We start from the raw sequence: 26,342 nt of genomic DNA, 5'->3' as shown, positions 1-26,342 counted from the left end.
CAACTATCGTTAAGCAAACTCTTTAAACAGTTCCAAGTATTTGGTAAATGAACGTTGAACGTAGAATCTTCTAAAGAATTCCGACGAAGTGTCCAATATAATACTTTTAATTACGTTAACATAAATGTAACGGATCGAACTGCCCTTCGAAGTGTTCATACCTTCTACCGATCTCACCGAAACTATTCGAGATTCAAGGACTCCTTATGGATCATTTTTTCACGCTTGTTTTTACTCCGATTGGCTAATTTCAAGGTCTAATTACTTATCATCGGAGCCGGCCATAGTATCAAGGCCAAGTTCATCGGAAAGATCGATTCGCAATCGATTGGCTGTCAATTGTGAGTAACGAGCGACTACCTAGTTATATGCTCGCCTGTTACGCTCATTTCAGAAGCACGGAAGTTTGCCGGTTTCTTCGAGATAATAATACACTCCCCGGTTTCTGTGTACAGCACTCGTACTATCCACGGCTCAAGGATAATCAATTTGTTGCTTGCATTACGAAGAACGCCGCGTAAATATCATCGATCCGTTACATCCTCTCTTCAATTAAATCTCCTCAGAAGCCTACTCGACGTATCCTCGCGGTTACGTAAAATTATATATACGATTTGAGAACTTCACACTGTTCAGACTGTAGATAGATCAGTTTGCTGACCATTTCGGTTAACCTTCGTACAATGCAAGGACATTTTGATCCATCTGTAGCTATTGCTGTAGTCTTTGTAGTTGCATGTAAGTGTAATACATGAAGTTGAAAATATAGATAAAATTTTATGCACAATTTCTTCGTGATACTTTGCGTCCAAGAGAAATTTTACTACGGGTCATAATAATAACCTTGCAATTTATCCAATTATAAATCGAATGAAATAAAAATCACATTAACCAGATAAAGGACCATTTAAGAATCCCAAGTTCTAATTCCGGAAGATCGTAGGATTACACTTTATTCGAGAAAAGAAAGGAAATGCATCGAGAGCAAAGGATCGGAGATTAATTTTACCCTGAACAACCAGGCCACGCTATTAAGCCTCCTCAATGACGCTAGACTCGTTTATAATTGGTAAGCAATTAGCAATTATGTTTCACGGCCGACGGTAATAAAATGGATACGCAACGAACAAGGGACAAGACACACGGGGGTCCGATGAAAAATAACGCGTGAGAAGATCGCGCGCACGCATCGACGCCCGGGCAACAAGTTATCCGCGTGGCAAGAAATCTAATTATGATTGGCTCCCCGGTATGAAATATAATAATCCAAACCGACAGATACAGTAAACATAATTTCACGCTCGCACGGAGAAAGTAATTTGGCGCTCAATGAAAGATGAAATTTCAATTGCGGTTAATTAGAGAGGCGAGGCACCCGTGGAACGGGACGCTCCTTCCTGTTCGGGTGAATAGAAAAGTGATGGCCGTTGACGGATTCGAGTTATGATACACATGGGGATCGCTAATTACTAACCCCTCTGCGATATTACTTATCGCTGTACTCGCGAATCATCGCCATCGATGATAATATATTACCCGTGGAGACGAAAAGGGAAAAATAAGAACGATCGACGCGACTAGACCGACCGGCACCGGTGAATAAAAGAACCTGGTAACGACGCTTTGTTGCCTGTACGGCCACGATTCGCATTCAGACAAGACGGGAGTTACGACAACGCTCATCAGAATGGATCTCTAACGCCTCTGTGCTCGTTCATGGAGAAAGTGACGCGGGAAGTCATATTAATTCTGATGAAAAACTAATTTCCAACAACCGCGGTCACTTTGGTAATATTGTCTACCCTTTCAAATTGTACACTCGCGAGCAAACTCGACTTCCACTAGGAGAACAAGTGGCATAGGGGAAGAGCCTCCTACCACTTGGTATAGGGAGTTATTAGAATTTATGGCAAATTAACATTTAGTTTAACATTTATTTCAGTACTTGAAATAAATTTACCAAGTGACAGGAGGCCCTTCACCTACGCCACTTTTTCCCCTAGTGGAAGCCGAGTTTGCTCAAGGGATATCAATACTAGACAGAGAAAGAACTGATAATGGATGATTTCCAGCAAAAACAACATATATCCTCAAACTCGAAATTCACCTCGAAAAGTACCTGCGTAAAAGAGATCTTCTCCCATCGAAGATGAACCACCCTCTCATCCTGTGTCTTATTAGTTTGCATAGCATCAGCATTAGGGGAGGTATCGATTACCTCCAAGTAAATCGATCTCGTAATCACTTTGAGCGCTGGTCGTAACGAGGAAGGCGTTAAACGTGACCCCAACGATATCTAGGAAGTAGAACAATGAGATTGAAACGGCAATGGAAAATTTGTTCCATTGCGGTTTGCCGTTCACCGCTGCCCGGTGGAACCGACTAAGGTGTAGCCAATGAACGAAAGCGTGACAATATGCGGATAGCTTGGGGAAGGACAGTGGTGCATTTCCAATCGATTCCCACAATGGCAAACGGCGTGTAACGCGTTAATGGGAATACTGCTATCTCCAACGAGACCCATCGTGTAAATACCTTTTGTGCGCCGTTTGCAAAATCACAGAACACGATGAAAAGAATTTCTTTTAAAACTATACCTACTGCCCTTTCATTGGAAAATAAAAATAATAAAGTAATAAATGGTACAGTTAATATTCCATAATGTCCTACTACGATTATACGGTGTTTGTTTATGCAAATTTACATCGAAGAGAATGTTTATGCGAAAAACAACTTTTTCTTCGTTAATCTGATAATATCAGTTTTTAGCCATCTCTTGGCCAGTCGTGACATCTGCTCGCGAACGAGTCAACCTTTTTTACCGATAAAGCTGTGATCCCTGCCAACAGTCACGTGACTCTACGTTCGAAGAAAGTCAATCACACGAATAAAAACGTTGTGTACGATTAAATAATGAGGATATCGAGAAAATGCGAACCAACCATCAGCGAAATATTCCTGGCCTTTAGATTACCCTTAACAAGGTTCGACGGGTTTCTGACCAGAAGATACGTCGAATATAGTTGCGCGGAATGTTAACGCGCACCTATTACATCAGAGGAAGATTCTCGTTAGAAACAGTTACTGGCCGGTGTATGTATACACGGACATACTTTACAACCAAATATCGTAAGACTTTATAGATCCTGAAAATAATGGGATCGTCGTAGAAAATGTCTGGGGCATCTTTGACTCGTTCTCGCAGTTAGCGCAACAATAATTGCTCGGTAATTGGCTCGAAGAATCTTGTATCACTTAATGGGGAAAGAAACGGACGAAGAAAGCGACGCGGTTGTTCGAGACCGGTAAGTACGTATTCATTAAGTGGAATTGCTAATAAAATCGCGATCCCTTTTCGCGTTTTCGAAACATTTTAATTCGAGACTCGTTCAGCTTATTACGACTCATTTGCTTTTTCTTCGACGAAGCTGGACTGCCATCTTGGAAAAGGGAATGTAAGCATATTCGCGGGAAAATGATATCTTGGCCGCGAGAGGTTGGTTGTATATCAAACATTTGGACTATGAACAATTATTGTGATTGCAGGTGACTATAATCACCTGTTATTACTATAGTAATAATTCTGTTATAGTTATTAATTAATGCGATGCAATATCAACAATCCTGATAAACTTCCAGAGAATTCGCACCGCAGGACTCACAAAGTACTAGATCGTTTCTACATTGATTCTACATTGTTGAATGTTAGAAGAAAATAATTCACTCACCAACAGCCTGTTGAGAATACCAGAATCTAGTGCCAGACATCATTTCTGTGTACCTGTTATTTCCTCAAATTAAATTATTCACGATTCACGCACATTCACAAAAAGCACAACTGATCACCTCCACTACCCGCCTCGGACTTCGAGAAATGTAACGGTTTCTCGATCCTATATCGATTGTTCGATTTCTCGTTTACTAACATCACAATCGAAATGGTTCATTTGTACCTTTAAACGATGAAATATTTTCAGTCTTTTGAAAACGTAAGTATTCAAAGAAATAGGAACGTTCTGTTACAAATATTTGAATTAATAATATTTCAAAAATTAATTATAGTAACTAATTATATAATGCTGCATTTGCCTACAATAATGTAGTACCACCGTAGTACTTACATGTTATACTAATTGTACATTATGTAATGCTACATATTATAACAATTGTATATTATCAAATAAAGATTACAAGTAATGTGGTAAATTATACGTAATTCTAATGGTTGAAATGGTTGAAATCTATCAAACGATTCAATCCAGACTTAATTCTATAAGTCCCGCCAAATGATGTTTTACCATTTCATGTTGGCGACACTGAATATTCGAATACACAAAGTGACGTTGGTCATCTTTCCGGTTTGGATCGCTCTTTCAGTACGGCAAGATGGCTGATCAGGTACGTGTTCCTTGTTAACATCATTTCGTACAGTTTTTCCCGTTTAACTTTCTTGTTCACTAAATATTCTTGTCAACGCGATCATTAATCACGTGACAGTTAACAATGGGGAAAAAGATTCCGTTACTTCAGAATGTTATGAAAAGGTTATGACTCTTTGTGTAAACGTTGCACGTGGTTAGATTGTTCGTATAGTCTATAGTTATATTTAAAATTAGTCAGCCAGTTAATATCACCGAGAAAACAATGAAAATTATACAAATATACTTGTATGGTTACAGACCGAGCGTGCTTTTCAAAAGCAGCCCACGATCTTTCTTAACCGCAAGAAAGGTCTGGGCCCCAAGAGAAGGAAGCCCATGAGATATAGCCGCAATGTCGGCCTTGGCTTCAAAACACCTCGCGAAGTACGTATCCTTTCATTCGTTCGGAAAACAACTGATTTGAGAAATCAAGAACGTAATGTTTGTTTTTAACGGAAAATTTTCAGGCTCTTGAGGGAACTTACATTGACAAAAAATGCCCATTCACTGGTAACATTTCGATCAGAGGACGCATTCTCACTGGTGTTGTACAGAAGATGAAAATGCAGAGGACCATTGTCATACGTAGGGATTACCTACATTATATCAGAAAATACAATCGCTTTGAGAAACGTCATCGTAACATGAGTGTACATCTCAGCCCTTGCTTCAGGTGAGTGCTACATGTACTTGTTATTTATTGGAATGTATATGTGATTTTGATGATGATATTGACGACGGTCTTCTGAAGAACAAACTGAAGAAACTTATTCGTCTACTGAACAAATATTTTTTTAAACGCTTATTATCTAGCCAGAAAGATCCTTGATTCTTATTGTTATTATTGTTTTTCATTACAGAGATGTAGAAATTGGTGATGTAGTCACAATTGGAGAATGCAGGCCCCTTAGTAAAACAGTCAGATTTAATGTTTTGAAGGTATCCAAGGGAACTGGATCAAAGAAAAGTTTTAAGAAGTTCTAAGATTGTAGGAAATACAATCTGTGGTGAGTAATATAATAGAAACTTTAGAACTAACATTCTGTATTAACAAATTAGAAGTATCAAATGATGAAATTATCGACGGTCTTCTGAATTGATTAGACTGAAAGATTATTTCGATTCCTGAATATAATTAATAACAAGTCATTTTTTTCATGTTTGTAATTAAATTATTACAATTTCTTATTTGCATTTTGTCTACTACAGGAAAACATGGTATGCTTGCAAATTGGCTGAGAAGACAGAAAACATCAGGTTGCAGAAGTTACAAGACATGAATTACCATCTTGTCTTGTAAGTTATGGCATTTAAAAATAAATAAAGGAATAAAAAAACATTTCTACACAAAACGTTTCAGATTCAATTGCAAACAATCCATATTATTACCCTGTGCCATAATTAAGACATAAATAATGGGATTCGGGAAGTATAACAAATTAATGTTAAAAAATATATTCTTTTATAGATTTCAACAAGAAAATATTATCAAAAGCACATATTATGTAACATCAAGAACCACTCAATAAAATGCGTATTGTCACAAGTACATAAAAATATTACCACCAAGGAAGATACTTAGCTAATTTCTATACTTAATTTGCACATTATCAAAATAACAATATCGTGGACAAAAGGCGTGCAAATTTGTCGCAAGTGTCGTATAATATCAATATCTTAATTCTTAAAATTGACAATACAGGAAAAAGTGAATAAAAATTGCTTAGTATCACATACATACGTGAATTCTTATTTTTATATTTAAAAAAGAATATGTATATCTTCTGACTTTTCTGTACAAAATTGTCACAGGTAGCTCAACTGTCAATGGGCACATCTTTGGCAATCTCTGCATTGAGTGTATAATATTCTCATAATATTCAGTTTAATAATGTGTATTCACACATGAAATAGCATTCAGAACTTTACTATATAATATTAAATTATCAGATACTTACAAAGGCACTTTAATGTATATTTCATAACATAATTATCGTATTCTGTGAAAAATTTATTATATTTATATACTACTAATATAAGAAAATAATTTTTAGAGACTTTTTCTAAATATCTACAGTCTACAGTATTCCAATACCAATAATAAAATGGCATTTGGATGGAGATTCTAAATTTAGATATTACTGTAATCTCACTCGTTTTAGAAAGCATAAGTATCTCTTCGTTAACGTATTACTAGTGATTAGCAGTTGAATGATTCTTAGAAGAGAATTCTACTATATAAAGTATGTACAGAATGGGCCCTGCAAAACCTAATAATAAGGAAAATCCGAGGAGCTCTCTCCAGGATAGTCCACAATCATCGCCAGAACACTTAAATATATCTGTCAAATGAGTGTTACTGGAATTACAATCTATTGAAGTAAGCAGTGGGTCAGAGTCTATATTAGCAATTTCTAAAGAATTACTACTATTATATAATGATAAAGGTTCACATACTGAATTCAATATAATTGCATTAATCTCTGTTTTTGGCGGTTCAGTTACAATTGGATTTTTTGTTACATCCAACAATGCATTTTTTGTGGATGTACTTGTTGCCTCTTCATCAGGAGCAGATATACTTACTTCACTTCGACCTGCTGGCTCAATTTGACTCTCCCCCAAAGTTTCAGTCAACAGTGAAAATGGTTGAATGGGTACTTTTATGAACCTTCTTGCGTGTATCTCGTTCTCTTTATGAATCTTATTGATCCTCTTCAACTCAGATATCTAAAAGTATAGTTCCCTCACTATGTTTATTAGATATTTAGTCTTCACATTCCTATTTTATAATTACTGTGCATCTGTATCTCAGTGCCAAAGCCTGCAAAGTGTCCTCTGTCTTCAGTGGAACATTGATTACTTCCACCTTACGTGGCACTGATTCAGTCTTGTTTCGTGGTTGTAGAGGGATGTTATCATCATCTTCACTGTTATCATCATCGGAGTATAAAAACACGTAATGTGGGGAACCTTCCCTCTGGTTTCCGCGTTGATACACCATTTGTCTGGAAAAAATTACACACTGTAGATCTCAACCGAAAGGTAAAACACAAATATAACAGAAGTAATTAAATATAAAAAAAAAACAACACCATCAACAATAAACGTAAAATAAGAAATTGACGAAAATTATATCGGTTTCTTCTATATAAACGATCCAATGCGGAACATTAAATAGGCGATCTGTCAAACGTCATCAGAATAAAAACCAAAGCTGTCAATTACCTTTCGTACTTTCTCGACGTTCAGGAGCTTCCTTTGTTAATTTTTATCGCTGATCATACACATATTCCATTTTAAAATGAACTAGCTGTCTAAGTAGATCTTAACCCGATCGAGTACCCGACACAACTGTGTATCGCTGACCATATGTATTGTAGGTATCAGAGATTACATACTTAATCACGAACGTCACGAAGGAAGGTTAAGTTTCATTCTGCGAATCAAACGAAACAGAACTCTCGTCTGCGCTGTAAGAGACTTGCGACACATTTAATTTTTGAAAAAATTAACTACTATTCAAGATGATGCGATATTCGGAAGAAGGTGAAACGCTGAAGGATAACACAAAATGCGCTACCATACGTGCGAACTTAAAAATGTGTCTGTTACAAAGTGATTGTTGCAAAATTGTGAGTGATCAAGCTATACACTGGTCCTTGTCCTAACCCTCACTGACTGTGTTACAGAGTTTATAAATCTGTACCGTATGAAATATACAATTCCTTATCGACATATACCAGCAGATATACTCTGAATGAGTTGCATTGAAACGAAGTATATAAATGAAAACATTGTTGCTTCGTTGCAGTACAAAAGAACGCCCAGAGAATGCCTTCGATCAAAAGACAAAAATGTGCCCGACGAGTGTTATGCCCTGCATAAAACGTTTTTTGATTGCAAACATTCAATTGTAAATATTATTAAATCGTAATTACACCGCGGACATTTATGCATTTGCAAATATACAAAATCATTAATAATATGCATTTGTATGCATGTGTTTCAGATTGATGGAAGAAGAAGATTCAGAGGACCTAAGGGTGGTTACTAGTAATACAATATTGTAAAACTATTTATATGTTTCTTTCTTAAACAATTCTAATCTTATTTTGTCCATTGTAGAATGATAACCTTGCTTGCTCTGTAAATAAAATTGATATAAATGGCACTTTGAAACTTTTTTAAGTGTTACAGTGATATTTCATTGGCCTCCGATTAGCGCACTGCGCCGAACGCGCATAGCATCATGCTATTAGCATGTGTTGTAGTCGCAAGGGAGCAATTGAATCGAATAGACGTATTGTATCGAGGTGCATCGTATTGTATTTTAAACTTTTATATCATTATAATTTATATGTATATTCCAATAAACATACGTCAGGTAATATAAGCTTCATTTCATCGAATTGTCTTAAATATAACTGCATAAATATTGTACAATCCTATACTAATTATAGTTGTCTGGTTCAAAATGTTACTACAGAAACTAACTTTTGCCTACGTCTTTTAAACTTGGGCTGTAGTAAGTATTTGCAGAAACTGTCATGGTTGCTGGGGTTACTATATAATTTGAACGGGAAGCACGCAAAGTGTCAGTCAGATTTCGCAGTTGCACGAGCAACATTAGACCGAGCTCGAGACTCGTACGAACACAACGATAAACGACACGTTTCAAAACTCTTATGCTTGCTCCGGGGGTACTATGACCTCACTTCCTCAAACACACGGGGTCTCTGACGCCTCCTCCGGGGGCTCCCTGACCCCATGGTCTCACCACACGGTGTCTCTGGCGCCACCTGTGGGGGTTCTGTGTCCCCACGTTCTCGTCACAAGGGTCCCTGGCGCCACCTGTGGGGGTTCTGTAACCCCACATTCTCACCACACGGGGTCACTGGCGCCACCTGTGGGGTTCCGTGACCCCACGCTCTCGTCAACGGGGGTTTGTGGCGCCACCTGTGGGGTTCCGTGACCCCACGCTCTCGTCAACGGGGGGTCTGTGGCGCCACCTGTGGGGTTCTGTGGCCCACATTCTTTTCAACAAGATCTCTGGAGCTCCATCTGGGGTTCTATGACCCTATTCTACAACAACACGGGGTCTCTCACGGATATAATGCCAATTCATGTAATTTTTAGAATATTGATATTAATTTATGAACCGAGATTATGGCTTCATAAGTTTTGAGGTTGTTGATACAAGAATAAATTGAAATGTCATATTTATTAAGAAAATTAATTACGTGCTTATTATTGTACGTATTTATACTTAAATATAGTAAATAAATTAATATAGTAAGTTTTTTATTGAAAACATCGTAAGAAAATATGCAATTTACAATGGTATTTATATAAATTTAAAATTAAAAATTTTTTTAGTTGGATATCTATGAGATATGTTTCCATTGCAAGAAATTAATTGAGTTTCCAGTATGTACGATGTGGAATATTTGAATGTAGCGCTAAAAGAGCTTCGGATGTGGCCTGGTCGCTTTATATTGGTAATAGTGAGAACTCTTCGGGGCGAAGTTTCCGTCTTTTATCGGGGTTTTACGCAATAGGCGACAGTCGTTCTCTTGTGGTTAAATTCACCGAGTTATCAGTGAAATATACCGTAAAATGTTGCGTTTCATGGGAGGACGTATGCATTCCATCGTGAGGAATTCGATAGTGCCGCGAAGCACAACTGTCCTAGTTCAGAATGTCCGTGCTTCGCACGGCGAGAACGAAGAGCCCGAGGAGGAGTTCAATAACAGATACGTAACGTATTTGAGTCGCTCGGACCTCGATCACTGGGACGTTCGTCAAGTTATGAATAGATTGGCCGGTCAGTAATTATGTTTTCATCTCTGACATACTTTCCTTCAAACTCAATACTTTAGACTACTCATATTGTGTTTGAGTCAGTATGACCTAAAAGGATATTTAATTAGATTCCTCTTTATGTGTCAATGTAGTCAAAGGTTAATACTTTTTATAGTTTGTTCTTAATTCTTGAACAGTATCACGGAAAGGACATGAATGTATCATGATGCTACCACATATGGTTTACTATAGATCTTATATATCTATGCACATATTTATATTTGTTTGTAACATTCCGTAAGGTTAGTTGTTCAGCTGTATTAATACGTAATTATAATTGTTTGTACTTTCAGGTGTGGATTGTGTACCTGATCCATCAATCGTTTGTGCAGCATTAAGGGCCTGCAGAAAACTAAATGATTATGCTCTTGCTGTCAGATTTTTAGAAGTTGTAAAAGACAAATGTGGACCTAAAGTTAAAGAAATATATCCCTATATTTTGCAAGAAATCAAACCTACCTTAGATGAATTAGGTGTCAATACACCAGAAGAGCTTGGTTATGATAAGCCTGAATTAGCACTCCAATCGGTGTATGATATGTAATAATTAGATTATAGACTTAAAATATAAATCTAGTATTTGTGTATAGAAATGCCTTTCACTGGATTATGACAAACAAAAGATGGAGTAATCTTTGACACAGAAAGAGAAAGGGTACTTCTGTACATACCTGTTACCAAATTTTGATTTCAATAAATCGATCATCCTATTGAATAATGCCTTTTCCATCCACAAAACACACTGGTAATTATGCTGCACGCAAAACTTATGAAAGACATTTTAGAATTAACAAAACGAAATGATATGTATGTATTATATTTTAATTGCAACTTCCATTGGTTCTTTGCATTGCTTCTAAACTCTTAATATTTTTCAATTTACCAGTTTTTGTCCTTTTTACATCAAAAGTAACCAAAGCGGAAAGGTGACACAACGACGACGTATGTACAAATTACATTTTGTAAGATACACAGCGATAATGTCATGTACACGTACATCTATAATTATCTAAAATGGTATTACATTTTATCCTTTTCTTTGTCAAACGACATTTAACTTAATTTACGTTCTGTGTGCTTTGTTACAAACGAGAACAAAAAAAATATTTGTATATAACATGATCATACACGGGAGTATTAATATATTACATTCTTTTTTTCATATGCAATGGGCATGGTTTTAAAAAACAATATAACAATTAATATCTAGACTTTGTGATCGGTTTTTACTGATTATTAGTAAATTCAACTACTTTCTTCTATAATGTTATAAAAACCTTTTTTTTTATTTTTGGTATCGTTCGTACTTGGTGTCGAGGGCAGTTTGTTGTTTCAATGTTACGACTCTGCTCTTGACATACGCCTCTTCTGTAGAGGAGAGCATAATTACACACCTACAGGAACTTCATTCATGATAAAGACACGCGTACGAAAGAACATTTAATTAAATAAGTATATCACAAACTCATTCTTAGAATCGTTTGAAAACTGTGTATATGCCACGTTTATAATTGTACATATAATACACACAAGTTAGTATGTAGAGATACTAAAAGGTATAAAAAAGTGTAAGTTAAGATCGTCAGGTGAAATGAAAAAATTCATTCTGAGAATGTCAATCACACATCCCTAGCGAAACCGGAAAACCGCAACATTGAAACAAGATTGCACAGAAAAAAAAAAATACAACACTTCTCCTAATTTTAGGTACAGTATAAAAGTGTGAGTTGGCATTTAAATGCATGAAAACGTTTTTTTCGTCGATCTTCCTTTTTTCTTCGTTGATAACAAAAATAAATACATTTTTTTCGTTTCTCTATCTGCAAATCAAATATAAAGAACAATATATGATCCTTTGCTTCTAATATGCTCTGCGCATTGACAACAATTGAAAAGAGAAGGGACAGACTTAGTCTCCGTTTGTGAGAATAATATAGTGTTCCTTATAGTATCGATGGAAGGAAACAATTGTCTAATAAAACGTATGCATTAATAAATGTGATAAAATTAATCACGTATCACGGGTGTGCATCGAGACTTCAAATCCGTACGTCTTATTTTCCAAAAAAAAAAAAAAAAAAAATAATCAAAAAATTATACCTTACAGCCTATTTGTACCCGTCAGAAATGCTTAAACTTTTTTTTTCTCAGTTACCACTACTATTAGTGTATATTAGTACGTACTGTTACATGTCTCTACCATCTGAAAATGATTTCTTTTTTCTTTTCATACCTCAATTTATCATAAAAATAGGCTACATGTTTTTCCTTCGAGTCTAACTTGATAGCCAAATGTTCTTTTTTTTTATCAACCGAAACATCTTTAGATCGTGAAACCTGATATCCGCGGAATTCGATTACTCGTTATTTAAACGGAATTTCTTTATGTAAATGACGCGTCTTTCATAAATATATCTGAGATCCTACGTAAAACAAGGTGCATCTCGGTCACGGTAGTATTCGCGATGAATAGTACAACAATATCGGTTTAAAAGTATCCGTTGAATAAAATTCGATTCGGCACTATCGATTCGATATAGTTAAATATAATTTGTATCCGTTCCTCTACCGCTCTCTTTCGTAAAATAATTTAACGTAAATCTTAAATTTCTTTGGTATTATTGATTCCGTTCTCGAGGAAATGACACACCTAAGGACTAGACGAACGTTGTCGCGCGCGCGGCGATATCTGTGGATCGCCGGACCGGAAAATTTGTGGGTTTCCCGCAGACACTCACGGATACCGGGTGTCCAGAATGAAAACCGACGAAGTCATTGAAAAGGATTCAATGATCTTCGCATTCGTCGAGCGTGATTAGCAAGTTTTCCTAAAAATTAGTACTATCTTCGAGAAAATCGAATTACAAGTGAATAACCCTAAGTGTCTACAATGAATCTTGAATACAAACATGATTACATCCAAGTTCGACAATGAGAATCATCGCGGAACAATTCCAATCATCCCTCTCGCTCCTCGGACACATAATTCTCACGCTGCTTCCGTTTCACTGTTCGCTCAACCAAAGAGGACACACTATACAATGATTCAGAAAAGACACAATCATTTTCCTTAATATTAATAACACGTATTGTATCTAATACTCTCACTCTTTCTCCTTGTTTTCTGTTTTGTTTCTTTTTCTTTGTTTATAAACACCACTAATGTGCACCCGTTGCATTCTGGTGTTGCATAAAAGTTTCTGTATCTCTTTATCTCTGTTTCTTTTCTGTTTTTCCTTATTTCTTTATTAACTATGTAAAACGCTTTATTCTGGACTAGAGACGGTTTGTTGTTGTTGACTGTCCTCGTCCTTCACTACTTCAGCCTGCATGGCTTTGGTGAGAACGTTGGCGTCCTTCAGCGATATCACTTGAAGAACTTGATGTTCACCGGCTGCGTTTATCATTGTCATTGGATGACCCTGAATAGTGACGGCCTCGATGCTAGTTTCCCCGTTTCCCGGCTCGACTTTCGGGACTTGAACCATCGGCGTGACTACCTGCATCGTACCGTCACTTTGTATATTGGCAACCATTGTCTGATACATACTAGCGGATACCGGTACTGTTATCACGCCTGACACCGAGACAGGATAGCCTGAAACAGAGAAGCAACTGTCCTGTGTTCTGCCCTTGACCAGGCATATCGTTCTGTATGGCAAACTGGGAATTCGAGTGAAGAAACTGCGGCAATACGATAAAGTTTTTGTTTGTTTTAGTAGTTGGTGTTACAAATATTTATTAAAGAATGTTATTCTATATGTCCTGTTGTTTTCATCCCAGCTTGTGCTACCAATGCTACCAGTTTACGATACAGCTATATATGTATACTATACGAATTCTCTAAAACTTAAATATATATATATATATATATATGTCAGACGAGACATTAAATATACAATCCGTTAAAAATAAATAAAAATCTATATTAACAGGGTGTGCTGAAAGTTTATATATTAGGTACATATCGATATAAGTCAATGATTAAATTTAAAAAAAAAAAATAGGACATTCTGCTTGCATGTTCACGGGCTGTTGTTTTTTCTAGCACACCCTTTTAACGTGATGTCATTAATGCGAAAAAACAATAATCCACATCTACGCTCGAGAAAAAATAAGGCATTAATAAAGAAGCAACAAATGTTTAAGCCATTTTGTTAAACACAAACCGATGAGAGTGAAACGTCGTACGAATAATGAATTCCGATACTTGATCATGTTCTTAAATTGAAGTCAAAGATGCCAATCGCGCGGGTAGCTTAAACAAAAGCTGCTGAATACAACTATAAAATAATAAAACATCAACAAAAAATACTCTATGTACAGCAGTTTTATTTCTCTTTGTTTTTAATTAAAGTAAATAACCAATCTTCGGTAATAATGGTAGGTTGTGTTTGCAGTACGGGGGGACAGGTTGCTCCGTGATCGCGGCGTGGTACCATCGTTTTATTTCTCGTTAAATTAAAAAGTCTTAAGAATCCATGTGAACTGACCGAATTGACCGTTACGTTCACAACTTCTTGTACATTCCAGAATGTTACGACATCTATCGGATTTCTTGCTCTCAGAGGAGTACAAACTATACACATGCAACACTTCGAATATACAAATGTATCGTGTTTGGAGTAGATTCCATTTCAATGTTTTAAAATAGTATGTACATGCATATACATATTCAATTTACCTCCATTACTTCATGATTAACCTTCCTCCATTAAAGATATAAAAAAAAAACAGAGAGAGAGAGAAACTAGTAGGATGTTCTCGGAAAGAGAATAGTCTGACGTACACAAAACACATACGAAACGGCACAATATCGAGAGCAATCTATTGTTCGTAGGACTTTTCCCCCTTTTTTATGCGACGTTTGAACGTGTCTTGTAAAAACAAAAAAATCGATCGTATGCTTCATACATCTTCGAACGCTCCCCTGTTGACAGCGCTTAATCGCGGGTACCATGGATTCTTAAAAATGAAATTAAAATAAAGCTGTGCACGGCTCCTCGAGTGTGAAATTGTCGTATTATGTACAGTACCAAAAAAAAAAAAATCGATTAATCTAATTCGACATTCTACTCTCGTTGCACAAAGTAGTAGAACAGTAGGTAGAGTCTCTTGAATGGAGCGTAGCAGACAGCATGCAAAACAACAAAGGATCCTGGGCCAGTAAAAATGAATTCACTGCTCAAGTAGCTCCTGGCCGGCGACGGTGCAGAGCCTATAGAAAACTGTTTTACCGTGTCCGTCTTCTCCTGTGAGAATGATCTGGCCATCTTGGCCTAGTGTCGCTTCTGTGACACTGTTTAGGTCGACAGCGACGCTAGTACCCTCTGCACTACCTGCTACTTCGGCGAGAGCTTGAACTTCTCCTTGACTTGTATGAATCTGCGGATGAAAACATCTAGGTTTTAACTTCAGCCCGTTTAACGTTCCATTAGAGAGCCTTAAAAGAGTTATACTTGAGAACAGAAACTTAGGCGTCTTAAGTTTCCGTATTTCGACTTATCAGTCTTTATAAGACTACTATAGATTACATTTTTTTGTACGCGTATAATTAGATTTATTGTTGTGCCCGAGACACCTAATTTTTTATTTCTCGTTATAATCTGAAAACTTACGGTAGCAACGCCTTGCACTTGAGCCGTTGTACCGTCCGGTAACGTTATTATTGGGTTGTTGGGATCCACTTGGATGATTGAAACAGTACCGTCCGGATTCGTTATCGTTTGCAGAACTGCCGTTGGATACTGAGTCGTCATCTACAGTGAAAAAGAGTATTATTACACACAATACTCAGTTCATCTCATCTTCTTTGAAAAGTAAAATGTATTAAAAAAAAAATGAAGGGAAAAAAGTTAGAAGAATTTTATACGATATATACGTAAATGAAAAATGTGTATCCTCCCGTTCGGTGAATCGTATGAGGAAATTGCGTGTAATGTGTCATAATAATCGAAATAAAAGACAGATCAAACTCAAATAAGGGAAACCAAACACATGTACATAAATACGAGTTATGTTCGAAAGAACACGTTCCAATTGCTAATCTTTCTCTACACACGAATTTAAAGAAACACTATGACTTAATAGCTTCCGGTCAAGGATGTAGATTTTTAGAATAATCGAAGAACGACGCGTATGGACTATTCTGACTGCACGGCGTTTGGTCATGGTGCTTCGTTCAATTCTGTTTCTTTTTGATACAACACTCTACCCACTCCCACCTGAGTGGCAGTGGCAAGAGTTGTAGGAGACGCGGCAATGATTTGTGCTGGCGAAGAGTTTCCCTTAGATGAATCCGTGCTGCTGAGGCGAACAACTCCCACCGTCTGTTGCTGCTGCGACTGTCCACCTTGGCCTTGCGTCGATGAATGTGACTGATGCGACGAGGAATGAGGAGTTGATTGTTGTATTAATACGTTTGACTTGTCGTCCTCTTCGCTGAACGCCGGTAGAAGATCTTCTCTTCCGTGAAATTTATAACAATTTATTACAATTTGCCTTAACGCGTGCGTCCAAGAAATCTGGAAAGTGCAACGAACAGAATGTTAAACGTGATAGAAGCATTCTTAGGACAGCAATAGATAAATAAAGAACCATTTACAAACCTTTTGTTTCTCATCCTCGGACCTCGCATCCATTCGGACATTTGCCCAAGGTAATTCTTTCGGCCACCAGGGCGGTCGTGTACTATCCCTGCCCCAACCAGGTTTACCCCTGCCCGTGGAATACTTCAGCATCAACGGTATAAACGCCCTGAGCTGAGCTTGTGTCATTTTCTCGACAGGAGTGGGTATGCCATCTATTATAAGAGGTGGTAATTCGTATAAGGATGGGTCATCTTGTACTGGAGGTGGAGCTTGTTGTGCGAGCGCACTCTCAAGTTCTTCCATGATAACATTCCTTAAATTTTTTACTACATCTTCTAACGGCTTCGCCCCAAATACTTTATAACTACTGTTTGGCTTTCCTGGTGTAGCTACTAATACTACTGCCTGCTGTCCAACTCGCGTCGCGAACTCATCAATGGTTTGCTGAAACATGTATGCATAAAATATGAATATTGTATAGAATAAATGGTGATGGACCTTAAATGCAAAAAATTCAGCAATTCATTGACGAACTGTTAACAATCAGGCGATAACGTATACTTACTCTGAGTTTTCTAAGGAGTCTGTTTTGTTGCCTCTTCCTAATGCTGGGATTTGTTTCAAAACTATGAGGTCGTTTTCTCTTTTTCGCCGAGACAATGGCGGCGGCTGCGGCTACGCCGACAGGGCCTAAATGTGCGTATTATTAACTATATGTTTTCCAATTTCATCGTCCCACACCAAATCAGATACCAATAGAATGTTGCAATTACAATAATAAAATAATCGGGGCTTGGAGATTTGAAATTTCTTTTCACACGAATATGTGCACACATTCTTTTGACATCAGAACACATATATAGTACATTCAAAAACATTAGAGATGCGAAAGCAATAGTGATATGAAACGTGCTTGATATCCAAGAGTATATATATATATATATATATACGCATTCATATAATAAATATAGTTTACAATAAATTGCAAATGCAGCTTATTGTTATTTTATAAACTAATAAAACATATACTCTTGGACATTTTTTTGAACAAGGTGAAAATGAATATCTACAGACTATAACACTTTTCTATAACATTTAGATACTGGACAGAACAAAAACATATTTGATAGATGAAAATTAATATTAAGGTGATGAATTTGATCTACCATGAGGAAGCTATAATGAATTTTAAAAAACACACAAGAGGAAATGATATTGAATATCATAATGCAAATGAAAATCACATACAAATATTGCAAATACAAAAACAGTGTTTCCATGTGAATGAAATAATAAAAACATAAGCAAATAATATAGCACACAAACAATGTAAAATGCATTCAATGGTAGTATCTTTGCAGTATGCTTCTATTCTGAATTATTACATCAAAGAATAAACTTAAAATGATGAAGAAGAAAAAACAACAATAAATTCATGCTGCACTGTCAATGACATTAATATAAAAGAAAAAAGTAATAAATGCCTGTATAATTATAAATAAAAATAATATGGAATAAAATAAAAATGGTAATAATGCTAATGTTCAAAGTGAATTTCTCCTCTTGTTTACTTTTCCAGATCAACCATAATTACCAGATTAGATGTATCATTGGCAGGCAGTATCCACTTCTGTATATTTCCATTGACCACAAATCAATAACTTCAATTCTATATATATACACATTGTCTCACTGACAATTCGAATAAGCAAACTTTACGATATTTTATGAAACTATCTTATTGTTTTTTTGATGTCGAAAGCAGGTGCAACTACATTGTAAAGAACAGCTCTAATAAAGAACAACTTTATAATTATTTTAGCCAATGGCAAATTAGACCTTTGTACTATGATTTACACATTTTTCCAGTAATATCTCTCCAGTACAAACGAATTGATCATTTAACATCATTGGTGCACCCTGTATGTTACTCTTTACTTGCAAATGAGAATAATTAGAACATAAATAACTCAAAAGGTGAAAAAGCAAAAAAATGGAAATCACCATTAGCGTGTTTGATTTGCCAACCTGCAGCTGCTAGCTGGGCCGTCACGTCATCGTCCATGGCAGCCGTGAGGAGATCGCCTTCCTCGTACGTTTCGGACCCGCTACTTGGCTCATCATCGTCGTCATCCGAGATTCTGTCCATTGTGCCAGACTCTGCGTTAGGCAGAGATACCATCTTCTTGTCTTCGTCGCCCGTCTTATCCTCTGTTGTATTGCAGTGCCCCCGTCAAAGTAGATGTTGGTCTTTGATATTTTAAGCCTTCTTTCTACATCACCTTCACCTACATACAAAAACCAAAATTGCTGTTAGAAAACAATGAACAAAACAAAAGATCCTTCTGTTCGTGAATAAAGTAGTCCCCGGTTAATAGACGCATTTTATGCCCCGCTTAATTGACGCCAAGTTATCCCCACCTGGAATAGCTTCCATGGGACGAGTGTCCACGTTATCTGTGCTACTCATCGTAAAACAGTTCGAATTTTTTTCTCTCTGTTTCACTCTCCGCCAATCATTCCCATTTTTATCGCCGACGCGCTCAAGAAGCGAGCGAACCGGCGAGATTAAACAGCCGGCATGCCCTAGAACGCCTACCTCCCTCGATAACTATCGCAACGCGGACCCAAGTCAGCGTCAATTAACCGGGGACTACTGTAAATCGATCGATACATATTGATAAAATATATGTTCCTTATTACAGTGTAAAAACCCTTTGAATCTATACAATATTAAAGATTATCTAGATACATATGCTAATAAGATAACAACGCCAGTTCTCCATGCTTAGCTTCCTGAGTCATACTTCAAACCTTTCACATCTGCCCCATCTATAATATCAAAGTATTCCCCTATCTTTACCAAATTAGATAGCTCACAGCTGAAGCCATTCAACTTTCTGATCCATCACCATAAATACAGTTTAAATTGCACAAAAAGTATACAAATTAAGCTTAACAATATAACAATAGTCTCTATAACTTATACGCGTAAATGATGAAATATGTACACATGGTGAGATTGAGTGAACACAGAATGAAACATACAAGGGTTCGTCCTGCCAAAACTCTACAGACCAACAGAGTAATTCAGAGACATAAAACCTGATCTAATGACTGTATATACATATATACATAATGACTAACAAAAAATAGTTCGGGAAAGAAGCATTGAAACATACTGAACGACACGAGTAAAACGTAGAAGACAAGCGTCCAGTACGGAGATACCGTACGGGAAACGTTTTTCAAAAAGTAATAACAGTGGAATCCAGGCCGATGTGTTTCCCGCGCGTACGACCGCGAGGATCGCACGCGTCCCTCCTCGTGTGCGAAGTGCCCGCGGGAGGGGGAAGAGGCTCTCGAGAACTTAGAGCGTGAAAAGACGATGAGAACGTTGAGCGTCGTCGTCGGCGTGACCGAGATCGTCGACGGATGCGATCTCGACGAACCACTACTGATGAATTGCGACGGACCGGTGGTAAATCCCGCATGACGACAGAGCACTAAAGAAGCGTGACGAAACAAGAGAGAGAGGATGCGCCGAGTCGCGCACACGGCGCGTTTATTCGGCGACACGTTTGGGGGGGCAATGAAAATGCGCAGGGCACACGCAAAAGAGACCACCTCCGGGGCCGCAAAGCTCATGACCGTCGGTCGTACCGCGGTGAGCCATGGAGCAGGCCCAGTGAAAATCGCGAGTTGCGTACGCACCTTGTGTGTCCCTCTGAGTGGTCACCCGATCAGGGAGGGCTCAGGGTTTCGCGTCTGCGGGGAGGCCGCCGTCGGCTACGCTCTCTCACCACGCCCTACGCTCGCGTCTCGCGGTCATCTCGGGCCGCTCGTGTCAAAGCACCCGCTCACCCGCACACCACAAGCACCGTGACCCTCCGTTTGCCACGCGACCACGTTTGATCTCACCGGGCGTAAATCGCGTGCAGGTCGCGCCACGCCGCAACACGCACAACAGCCGCCATGGACACCATCGCCAGTTTCGGCAGCGACCGTCGTATCGATCGGCTACGCGACCCTCCATCACCACCACAACAAACGCGGCAGGCGAGGCGGCCATTTTGAGCGAGCCTGCGCGGTGCACTCCAAGCAGACGATGCAAAATTGCCCTTATTTCGCGACCGGGCGACGCCCGCGCATCGCCCGGGCCCTCAACTCACGCTTACCCGTTAATAACGCGCGGATATCATTTCACCACTCACCGATTTCCCGTGAGAATCCGCGAAAATGCACCAGCGACCACGGAAACACGAACACCATATACATGTATACGGGTCTGGAATAATGCGATTGGCCGCCGCGTCTCGGGTACGCGTCATGGCGTCCGCTCGATCGCCGCTCCCATTGGGCCCTGAAACACGTGACACCTAACACTACTTCGTTCCTGGAACGATGTCGCTGAGTCTCAGCCTAACCTAAGCTCCCCGCCTGAAACTTCGACACAGACGTCCCGCATCTCGCACGTTGTTTTGACGTTTCGCTTAGGACCATGTTGGCGGGTATGAAACTCATTCTTTTCCCTTTTGCATCCTTTAACGCGACGATGCTTTCTTTTATAATATAATGCTTTGGTTTACAAGAACGGTGTTTTCGTAAATATTCCATTGAAAGTTGAAACGTAGAATGTCAGGTGATTTGAAAGGACATTGATACTATTGCATTGAATTGATTCTCTTGTACAAGATTCCTAAGGGAGCAAATACATTTTATTTTTTTTTACAATCATTACAATAAATCTAACAATATAAAAGTATATTATTAAAAATAATATTTAATAGTATAAAATGTTGTAAAGCAGCTTTACATATCACATCTGGGGTGGGGTAAATTACTAACTATACACGTTAGATCAAGTGGTACTAACCAATTGGATTTTTTATGTATAATGTTTTAAGTAGACATAATACAAATGCAAGGGGTATTTTAGGTTACTAATATTATTCCGTATGTTATGTTGGAAAAATATCAGGATTTTCTCAATCCATACATTCCCAAGTCTCCACTATTTCTTTTCTCGAGTCATGTGAAAGAGGAAAGTGAAAATTCCAAAAAAGGATTTGGAAGCTGTAGCCCAATACCATACAACAATAAACTAAGCATTGTTATTTCAGAGATGTATACAGTGTTTGTAGTCTATAGTCTGATGATCTTACTGCGTTAATCCAATTGGTTACAAACAAAATACCACAATGAAGAAAAATATGTTTCTACCTTCAAGCCCATGGCTTATTCTTGTTACATAATTTTCCAAACCATCCTTGTTCGCAAAGACATGTGTTATCAGGTTGACAAGTACCATTCCTGCATGCTCTTGTACAAGCAGAACGTTGTGGAGATCGTCTACCAATTTCACAATGATCACCTTTGAAACCTGCAGGACATCTGCAGACATTGTTGCCTTTACATTTTCCTCCATTCAAGCAGGGTATTACACATTTTGCTGAAGACACATAAGAAGATAGACACTTTCTATAGCTAACATTTACACTTGGAAGATTATTAAAATATCTTCATAACTTACAGAATTCACAACGTAATCCAAAATACCCTCTAGGACATTCACAGGTGTCCTTCTGTACACATTTTCCACCGTTCAAGCATTTCTCTGTACAGATACCTAAAATTTATTATGCTCTAGTAAATTATGTCTAATTAATACATGAAACATATATACAACTTTTTCATAACGGATGTCTTAAAAATCAACTATATCAACAGCTTCTCTTTGAAATTTGTAGAAAAAATGCTACATCTAAAACAGCTTGGAATTCGATTCACCAGTACATCTGCAGCTTCAGGGGCAACTAAATCGGGCAAACTGTTAGATTCAATTATAAGAGTAGATCATGCTGGAGAATTAGGAGCTGATAGGATATATGCCGGGCAGATGGCTGTTTTAGGTATAAATTAGCTGTAAAAATTATGAGGATACAGCTAATCTTTTCAAATATGAATTTACATTTATTGTGGGTACATAAGGCAGGTAAGACTGCAGTCGGTCCAACCATTCAACATATGTGGGATCAAGAGAAAAGGCATCGGGCAAAATTTGAGGACTTGATTAGACAATATCGCGTAAGACCCACTGTTCTGACGCCTGTTTGGAATGTTGCTGGCTTTGTTCTTGGTGCTGGTACAGCACTAATGGGAGAGAAGGCAGCTATGGCTTGCACTGTAGCTGTCGAAACAGTGATCACAGAGCATTACAATGATCAGTTGCGTACTTTAATGGAAAGTGGTGAAAGTGTAGATGAAGAATTGCTAGATACCATAAAGAAATTCAGAGACGAAGAGCAAGAGCATCATGACACAGGCATAGACCATGGTGCAGAACAGGCACCATTTTACCAAGCCTTAACAGATGCGATTAAGTTAGGCTGTAAGACAGCTATATCAATATCTAAAGTCATATAATTTGTTACAGTAGTTTACGTACAGTATTTCATTACCATGTAGTGTCTAATAAATAAAGAGCATTATTTTATATATATTTGTTTGCAATTTCAAAGTACCTCCTTCGCAATACGGTCCTTGAAATCCTGGCGGGCAAGAGCAAATACCAGGAGCAGTACAGTTACCACCATTCATGCAATTTGGATAACACAATGCTTTTTTGCAATGAGGTGGTCCCAAGTAACCATCTGGACATGGTCCAGGATTGGGTTCTGCAATAAACATATCATTACTGGTATCCGAACGGATGACACGAAAATTTGTAATAAGTGTACCTTAAATGTATATATTAATAATCACAGTGCATAGTTTCGTGCACGCTAGCAAGCTGAAGTACCATGCATTATACCCGCAGTGCATGCAAGGAATCGTCGGTCGATAGTTTATTGATTCCCATCTTTGTGCAACAAATAACGACCACGATTTATCGCGAGGAAACACAAGAGGCATTCCAATGATTACTTTCCGCAACGCCCACACGAATTTAAGTAGATAAGCATAAATTGCATATACCGACCGTCATTAAAGAAACGCCCCGGTCACTTAAGAGATACCTTTATTAACATATATATTTCGGGATATATTAGGGGCAGAACAGCCACGCATTCATTCGGTCGAAAATAGCCAATTAGATAATTACGGATCCGCGAAGGCATTTGTGACGGTGAATCCGTCTGAAAGGGAAGGAGCTTCGCAAAAAAATATTTTTGGCGGTCGAGTCTACGAGGGTGTATGCTCTATGTGGCGATTAAACGGAGGAAACGATCGAAATTTATCAATAGTGAATTGTTATGTATAATGTATTCCCCAAAGTATTATTGTATATTGATACTTTTACTAATGGATCAAAGTCACTGATCAAACGTACGTCGGCCGTTCGAAAATCAAAACGAAAAGGAATCGGTATTTCGATTGTCTCCGACCGCGGCGTGCAGCAAATTAGGCGATGAATTATTGCTGATACAGAACTGTATGTGTGAGTGGAGAGATGGTGATCGTGGGCGCGATTGACGCACTCACCGCGCACGGTGCATTCTTTTCTCAGGTTAAGACGAAGGGGTGTCCCGTTTAAAGGTTTCCCCTTGCGTGTCTCGATCATCAGACCGATCCCCAATTGCGCTATACCCGAGTTATTACCGGAACAAGGCATTAGAACGCTGAATTCTGTGTAAGAAAAAAAAAGTTAATGTTTCATTTCTTCGAGCACAATTTACAATAGGGAACAACGTTGTACGGATCTCTACAGTCCACAGGGAATTCCCTGTACTTATTTAAATAACTCTATGTGTTGACACAGCTTCGACTTTGAATTTCAATTTAATAATATTAATGGTATTCCGTTTAATTATTTTCATTGCGAATTTGCATAAATTATTCATTGTTTCGATTATTCTTCGATATCAAAATGTAAGTTTGAGAGATACCATAGAGATCCCTACAGCGGTGTGCCTCTATTGTAGGATTATGTAATATCGACGGAAATTTAAATCGTTACCCTTCGGTCTCTTGGGAACTCTTCCCTGCGTTTTGATCGTAATAGATGGGGTTTTGAGGATCGACTCGTCGTACGATTTTAAACGGTAAAAATTATAGTAGTACTTCTTCACGCCGGACTTCCATGTGAAGTTCACGTACGTTACCTCACTCGGGATGATCGGCAGTTTACTCTCGAAATCCGGATCCAGTAGATACGACAACACCCTGCCCTCGGTAATCGCGAATATTTCCATTGCGAGCCCTAAGCGTGACAGAAAATAGATCGATGTCGGTCGTTTTTGCATCAAGAAACGTATTTCTATCGAATCGATTCTCCGAGAGTGTAAGTTCCGATTCGATCGGTCGGAACTTCCAGATCATTGGCATGTTTCTCGATTCGTAAAAATCAAAATGATCAAAACATTTAATTTCATAATACGATATCAGGCTTTTCATTATCAGAAGAACAAATAATCGATCAACGGACATCTAAATAAATGCTGCGGAATATTTCCGATCCGTTTAAAAAGAAAAAAAAAACAAGCCAACTTTTTCCCGCGAAGTTTCCAATACCGGCTGACCCTGTCTCTCGACGATTTACGTTATTACAGGGGCTGACGATCACATGACGATTCTACTGACAATTCATCAAACACGAATATACATATAAGCCCTAAATATCGTTCTTGTCAAATTTATAAACATACACAAAATATAATGTGGGTTCACACGGTCACCAACCCGTAGTAACAATATCAATCACGACGCCACGTTAACACCGACTCCAATGAACAAACGATCGACTGCGCGACCGTATCGTTTCAAATTAATCGTTCAAGGAACGGTTCGGTTTCCGACTAATTCCCTGAAAAGAAAAAAACTGGAATCGTTCGCGGGAAGATTTTCGGTGTGGCCGGGCCGTATGTATGTATCTACCCGTCGTCCGTCGACTCACCGCTGAACATTTTAATCTGTTGCTGGTCGATCCACAGGGAGATGTCACCGGACGGTTTGTGCCCATTGCCGGAACGATGGTGATGCCTCGCGGCCGCCGTGTCCAGGAGCAGAGCGATCGCCGCCGAGGCCAGGGCGGCTGCGGCCCACTGCATAATTAACGACGTGCCGCCAGGTGTTGCACGGTTTATGACTAGCCCCCCTTGTGGCCTACGGTTCCGAACACGTCTATCTGTCTTTCTCTTGCGGCCACGGGCCAGGCTGTGTGCCCCTCACGGCTGGTCCGTTGCTTTGCGTGCCCTCTCTTTTTTTTTTTTAGTGCGAGCTTGGACGTGGGTAGACAAAGAGAGAGAGAGAGAGAGAGAGAGAGAGAGAGAGAGGGAAATAGTAGGAGGAGAGGGAGAGAGAGACAGAGATCACGAAGGAACACGCCGCCGCGACTCGACGCGTGAAATTCGGGATTTCACGGCAAGAAGCTCGAGCCGAACCGGGCACGTTCTCACGCACGCAATCTAACGAGCTGACACAACCAAGAAGGGACAGAGAACCGGTGGCTTTCCAGCGGTGTTCG

At 38.6% G+C, this 26,342-nt stretch overlaps 7 protein-coding genes across 10 annotated transcripts; 4 read left to right on the top strand and 3 right to left on the bottom strand.

Annotated features, from left to right (window-relative positions):
* The first annotated feature begins 4,347 nt into the window (after positions 1 to 4,347).
* LOC107194719 (40S ribosomal protein S11) lies at positions 4,348 to 5,766 on the top strand. The gene is made up of 5 exons (XM_015584388.1): positions 4,348 to 4,398; positions 4,680 to 4,805; positions 4,889 to 5,094; positions 5,282 to 5,428; positions 5,631 to 5,766. Exons 1-4 carry the CDS (start codon positions 4,387 to 4,389, stop codon positions 5,403 to 5,405), a joined length of 468 nt encoding a protein of 155 aa, XP_015439874.1. The 5' UTR covers positions 4,348 to 4,386; the 3' UTR covers positions 5,406 to 5,428; positions 5,631 to 5,766.
* An 836-nt stretch (positions 5,767 to 6,602) lies between these two features.
* LOC107194913 (lysM and putative peptidoglycan-binding domain-containing protein 3) lies at positions 6,603 to 7,827 on the bottom strand. Its single transcript, XM_015584626.1, has 3 exons — positions 7,650 to 7,827; positions 7,219 to 7,429; positions 6,603 to 7,151 (listed from the first exon to the last, which is right to left on the bottom strand). The coding sequence occupies exons 2-3, from the start codon at positions 7,423 to 7,425 to the stop codon at positions 6,615 to 6,617; spliced, it is 744 nt and encodes a 247-aa protein (XP_015440112.1). The 5' UTR covers positions 7,426 to 7,429; positions 7,650 to 7,827; the 3' UTR covers positions 6,603 to 6,614.
* A 41-nt stretch (positions 7,828 to 7,868) lies between these two features.
* Positions 7,869 to 8,563, top strand: LOC107194926 (cytochrome c oxidase assembly factor 5). Its single transcript, XM_015584639.1, has 3 exons — positions 7,869 to 8,056; positions 8,236 to 8,337; positions 8,434 to 8,563. The coding sequence occupies exons 1-3, from the start codon at positions 7,949 to 7,951 to the stop codon at positions 8,476 to 8,478; spliced, it is 255 nt and encodes an 84-aa protein (XP_015440125.1). The 5' UTR covers positions 7,869 to 7,948; the 3' UTR covers positions 8,479 to 8,563.
* A 1,353-nt stretch (positions 8,564 to 9,916) lies between these two features.
* Positions 9,917 to 11,001, top strand: LOC107194790 (cytochrome c oxidase subunit 5A, mitochondrial). Its single transcript, XM_015584490.1, has 2 exons — positions 9,917 to 10,248; positions 10,580 to 11,001. The coding sequence occupies exons 1-2, from the start codon at positions 10,041 to 10,043 to the stop codon at positions 10,828 to 10,830; spliced, it is 459 nt and encodes a 152-aa protein (XP_015439976.1). The 5' UTR covers positions 9,917 to 10,040; the 3' UTR covers positions 10,831 to 11,001.
* A 2,491-nt stretch (positions 11,002 to 13,492) lies between these two features.
* LOC107194643 (DNA-binding protein P3A2) lies at positions 13,493 to 21,214 on the bottom strand. Of its 4 annotated transcripts, none has more exons than XM_015584293.1 (8): positions 21,091 to 21,214; positions 18,881 to 19,164; positions 17,442 to 17,566; positions 16,895 to 17,320; positions 16,613 to 16,810; positions 15,905 to 16,045; positions 15,524 to 15,671; positions 13,493 to 13,884 (listed from the first exon to the last, which is right to left on the bottom strand). In XM_015584293.1, exons 2-8 carry the CDS (start codon positions 19,056 to 19,058, stop codon positions 13,553 to 13,555), a joined length of 1,548 nt encoding a protein of 515 aa, XP_015439779.1. In that variant the 5' UTR covers positions 19,059 to 19,164; positions 21,091 to 21,214; the 3' UTR covers positions 13,493 to 13,552. The 4 variants fall into 4 exon arrangements, with proteins under 4 accessions (XP_015439779.1, XP_015439778.1, XP_015439781.1 ...); XM_015584292.1 differs by lacking the exon at positions 21,091 to 21,214 and adding an exon at positions 20,591 to 20,910; XM_015584295.1 differs by lacking the exon at positions 21,091 to 21,214 and adding an exon at positions 20,591 to 20,910 and having other exon boundaries at positions 18,905 to 19,164.
* Positions 21,215 to 21,232: 18 nt separating this feature from the next.
* On the top strand, positions 21,233 to 23,374 carry LOC107194642 (5-demethoxyubiquinone hydroxylase, mitochondrial). The gene is made up of 3 exons (XM_015584291.1): positions 21,233 to 21,387; positions 22,627 to 22,788; positions 22,872 to 23,374. Exons 1-3 carry the CDS (start codon positions 21,378 to 21,380, stop codon positions 23,300 to 23,302), a joined length of 603 nt encoding a protein of 200 aa, XP_015439777.1. The 5' UTR covers positions 21,233 to 21,377; the 3' UTR covers positions 23,303 to 23,374.
* On the bottom strand, positions 22,102 to 26,000 carry LOC107194641 (protein shifted-like). Its single transcript, XM_015584290.1, has 6 exons — positions 25,773 to 26,000; positions 24,837 to 25,079; positions 24,362 to 24,505; positions 23,401 to 23,553; positions 22,410 to 22,505; positions 22,102 to 22,328 (listed from the first exon to the last, which is right to left on the bottom strand). The coding sequence occupies exons 1-6, from the start codon at positions 25,924 to 25,926 to the stop codon at positions 22,102 to 22,104; spliced, it is 1,017 nt and encodes a 338-aa protein (XP_015439776.1). The 5' UTR covers positions 25,927 to 26,000.
* Between the last annotated feature and the right edge of the window lie 342 nt (positions 26,001 to 26,342).

The sequence above is a fragment of the Dufourea novaeangliae genome, unplaced genomic scaffold, assembly GCF_001272555.1.
Source record: "Dufourea novaeangliae isolate 0120121106 unplaced genomic scaffold, ASM127255v1 scaffold8, whole genome shotgun sequence".
Lineage (NCBI taxonomy): Eukaryota > Metazoa > Arthropoda > Insecta > Hymenoptera > Halictidae > Dufourea > Dufourea novaeangliae.
The sequence above is the reverse complement of the archived record's forward strand: the minus strand, read 5'-3'. Positions and strand labels throughout refer to the sequence as shown.

What these genes read in the sequence shown, in the direction of transcription:
- LOC107194790 (XM_015584490.1), top strand. Translation starts at nt 10,041, where the DNA reads ATGTTGCGTTTCATGGGAGGACGTATGCATTCCATCGTGAGGAATTCG. An exon ending in AGTTATGAATAGATTGGCCG is followed by an intron (nt 10,249 to 10,579) that starts GTCAGTAATTAT and finishes TTGTACTTTCAG; the next exon opens with GTGTGGATTGTGTACCTGAT.
- LOC107194641 (XM_015584290.1), bottom strand. Translation starts at nt 25,926, where the DNA reads ATGCAGTGGGCCGCAGCCGCCCTGGCCTCGGCGGCGATCGCTCTGCTC. An exon ending in AGTTCCCAAGAGACCGAAGG is followed by an intron (nt 24,506 to 24,836) that starts GTAACGATTTAA and finishes TTTCTTACACAG; the next exon opens with AATTCAGCGTTCTAATGCCT. An exon ending in TGGATTACGTTGTGAATTCT is followed by an intron (nt 22,329 to 22,409) that starts GTAAGTTATGAA and finishes ATGTGTCTTCAG; the next exon opens with CAAAATGTGTAATACCCTGC.
- LOC107194643 (XM_015584293.1), bottom strand. Translation starts at nt 19,058, where the DNA reads ATGGTATCTCTGCCTAACGCAGAGTCTGGCACAATGGACAGAATCTCG. An exon ending in GCAAATCAAACACGCTAATG is followed by an intron (nt 17,567 to 18,880) that starts GTGATTTCCATT and finishes ACGCACATTTAG; the next exon opens with GCCCTGTCGGCGTAGCCGCA. An exon ending in GACTCCTTAGAAAACTCAGA is followed by an intron (nt 17,321 to 17,441) that starts GTAAGTATACGT and finishes TACATGTTTCAG; the next exon opens with CAAACCATTGATGAGTTCGC.
- LOC107194719 (XM_015584388.1), top strand. An exon ending in GCTTCAAAACACCTCGCGAA is followed by an intron (nt 4,806 to 4,888) that starts GTACGTATCCTT and finishes GAAAATTTTCAG; the next exon opens with GCTCTTGAGGGAACTTACAT. An exon ending in CATCTCAGCCCTTGCTTCAG is followed by an intron (nt 5,095 to 5,281) that starts GTGAGTGCTACA and finishes TTTTCATTACAG; the next exon opens with AGATGTAGAAATTGGTGATG.
- LOC107194642 (XM_015584291.1), top strand. An exon ending in CGGGCAGATGGCTGTTTTAG is followed by an intron (nt 22,789 to 22,871) that starts GTATAAATTAGC and finishes TACATAAGGCAG; the next exon opens with GTAAGACTGCAGTCGGTCCA.
- LOC107194913 (XM_015584626.1), bottom strand. Translation starts at nt 7,425, where the DNA reads ATGGTGTATCAACGCGGAAACCAGAGGGAAGGTTCCCCACATTACGTG. An exon ending in CACTGAGATACAGATGCACA is followed by an intron (nt 7,152 to 7,218) that starts GTAATTATAAAA and finishes CTATACTTTTAG; the next exon opens with ATATCTGAGTTGAAGAGGAT.
- LOC107194926 (XM_015584639.1), top strand. Translation starts at nt 7,949, where the DNA reads ATGATGCGATATTCGGAAGAAGGTGAAACGCTGAAGGATAACACAAAA. An exon ending in AAAGTGATTGTTGCAAAATT is followed by an intron (nt 8,057 to 8,235) that starts GTGAGTGATCAA and finishes GCTTCGTTGCAG; the next exon opens with TACAAAAGAACGCCCAGAGA. An exon ending in TTGATTGCAAACATTCAATT is followed by an intron (nt 8,338 to 8,433) that starts GTAAATATTATT and finishes CATGTGTTTCAG; the next exon opens with ATTGATGGAAGAAGAAGATT.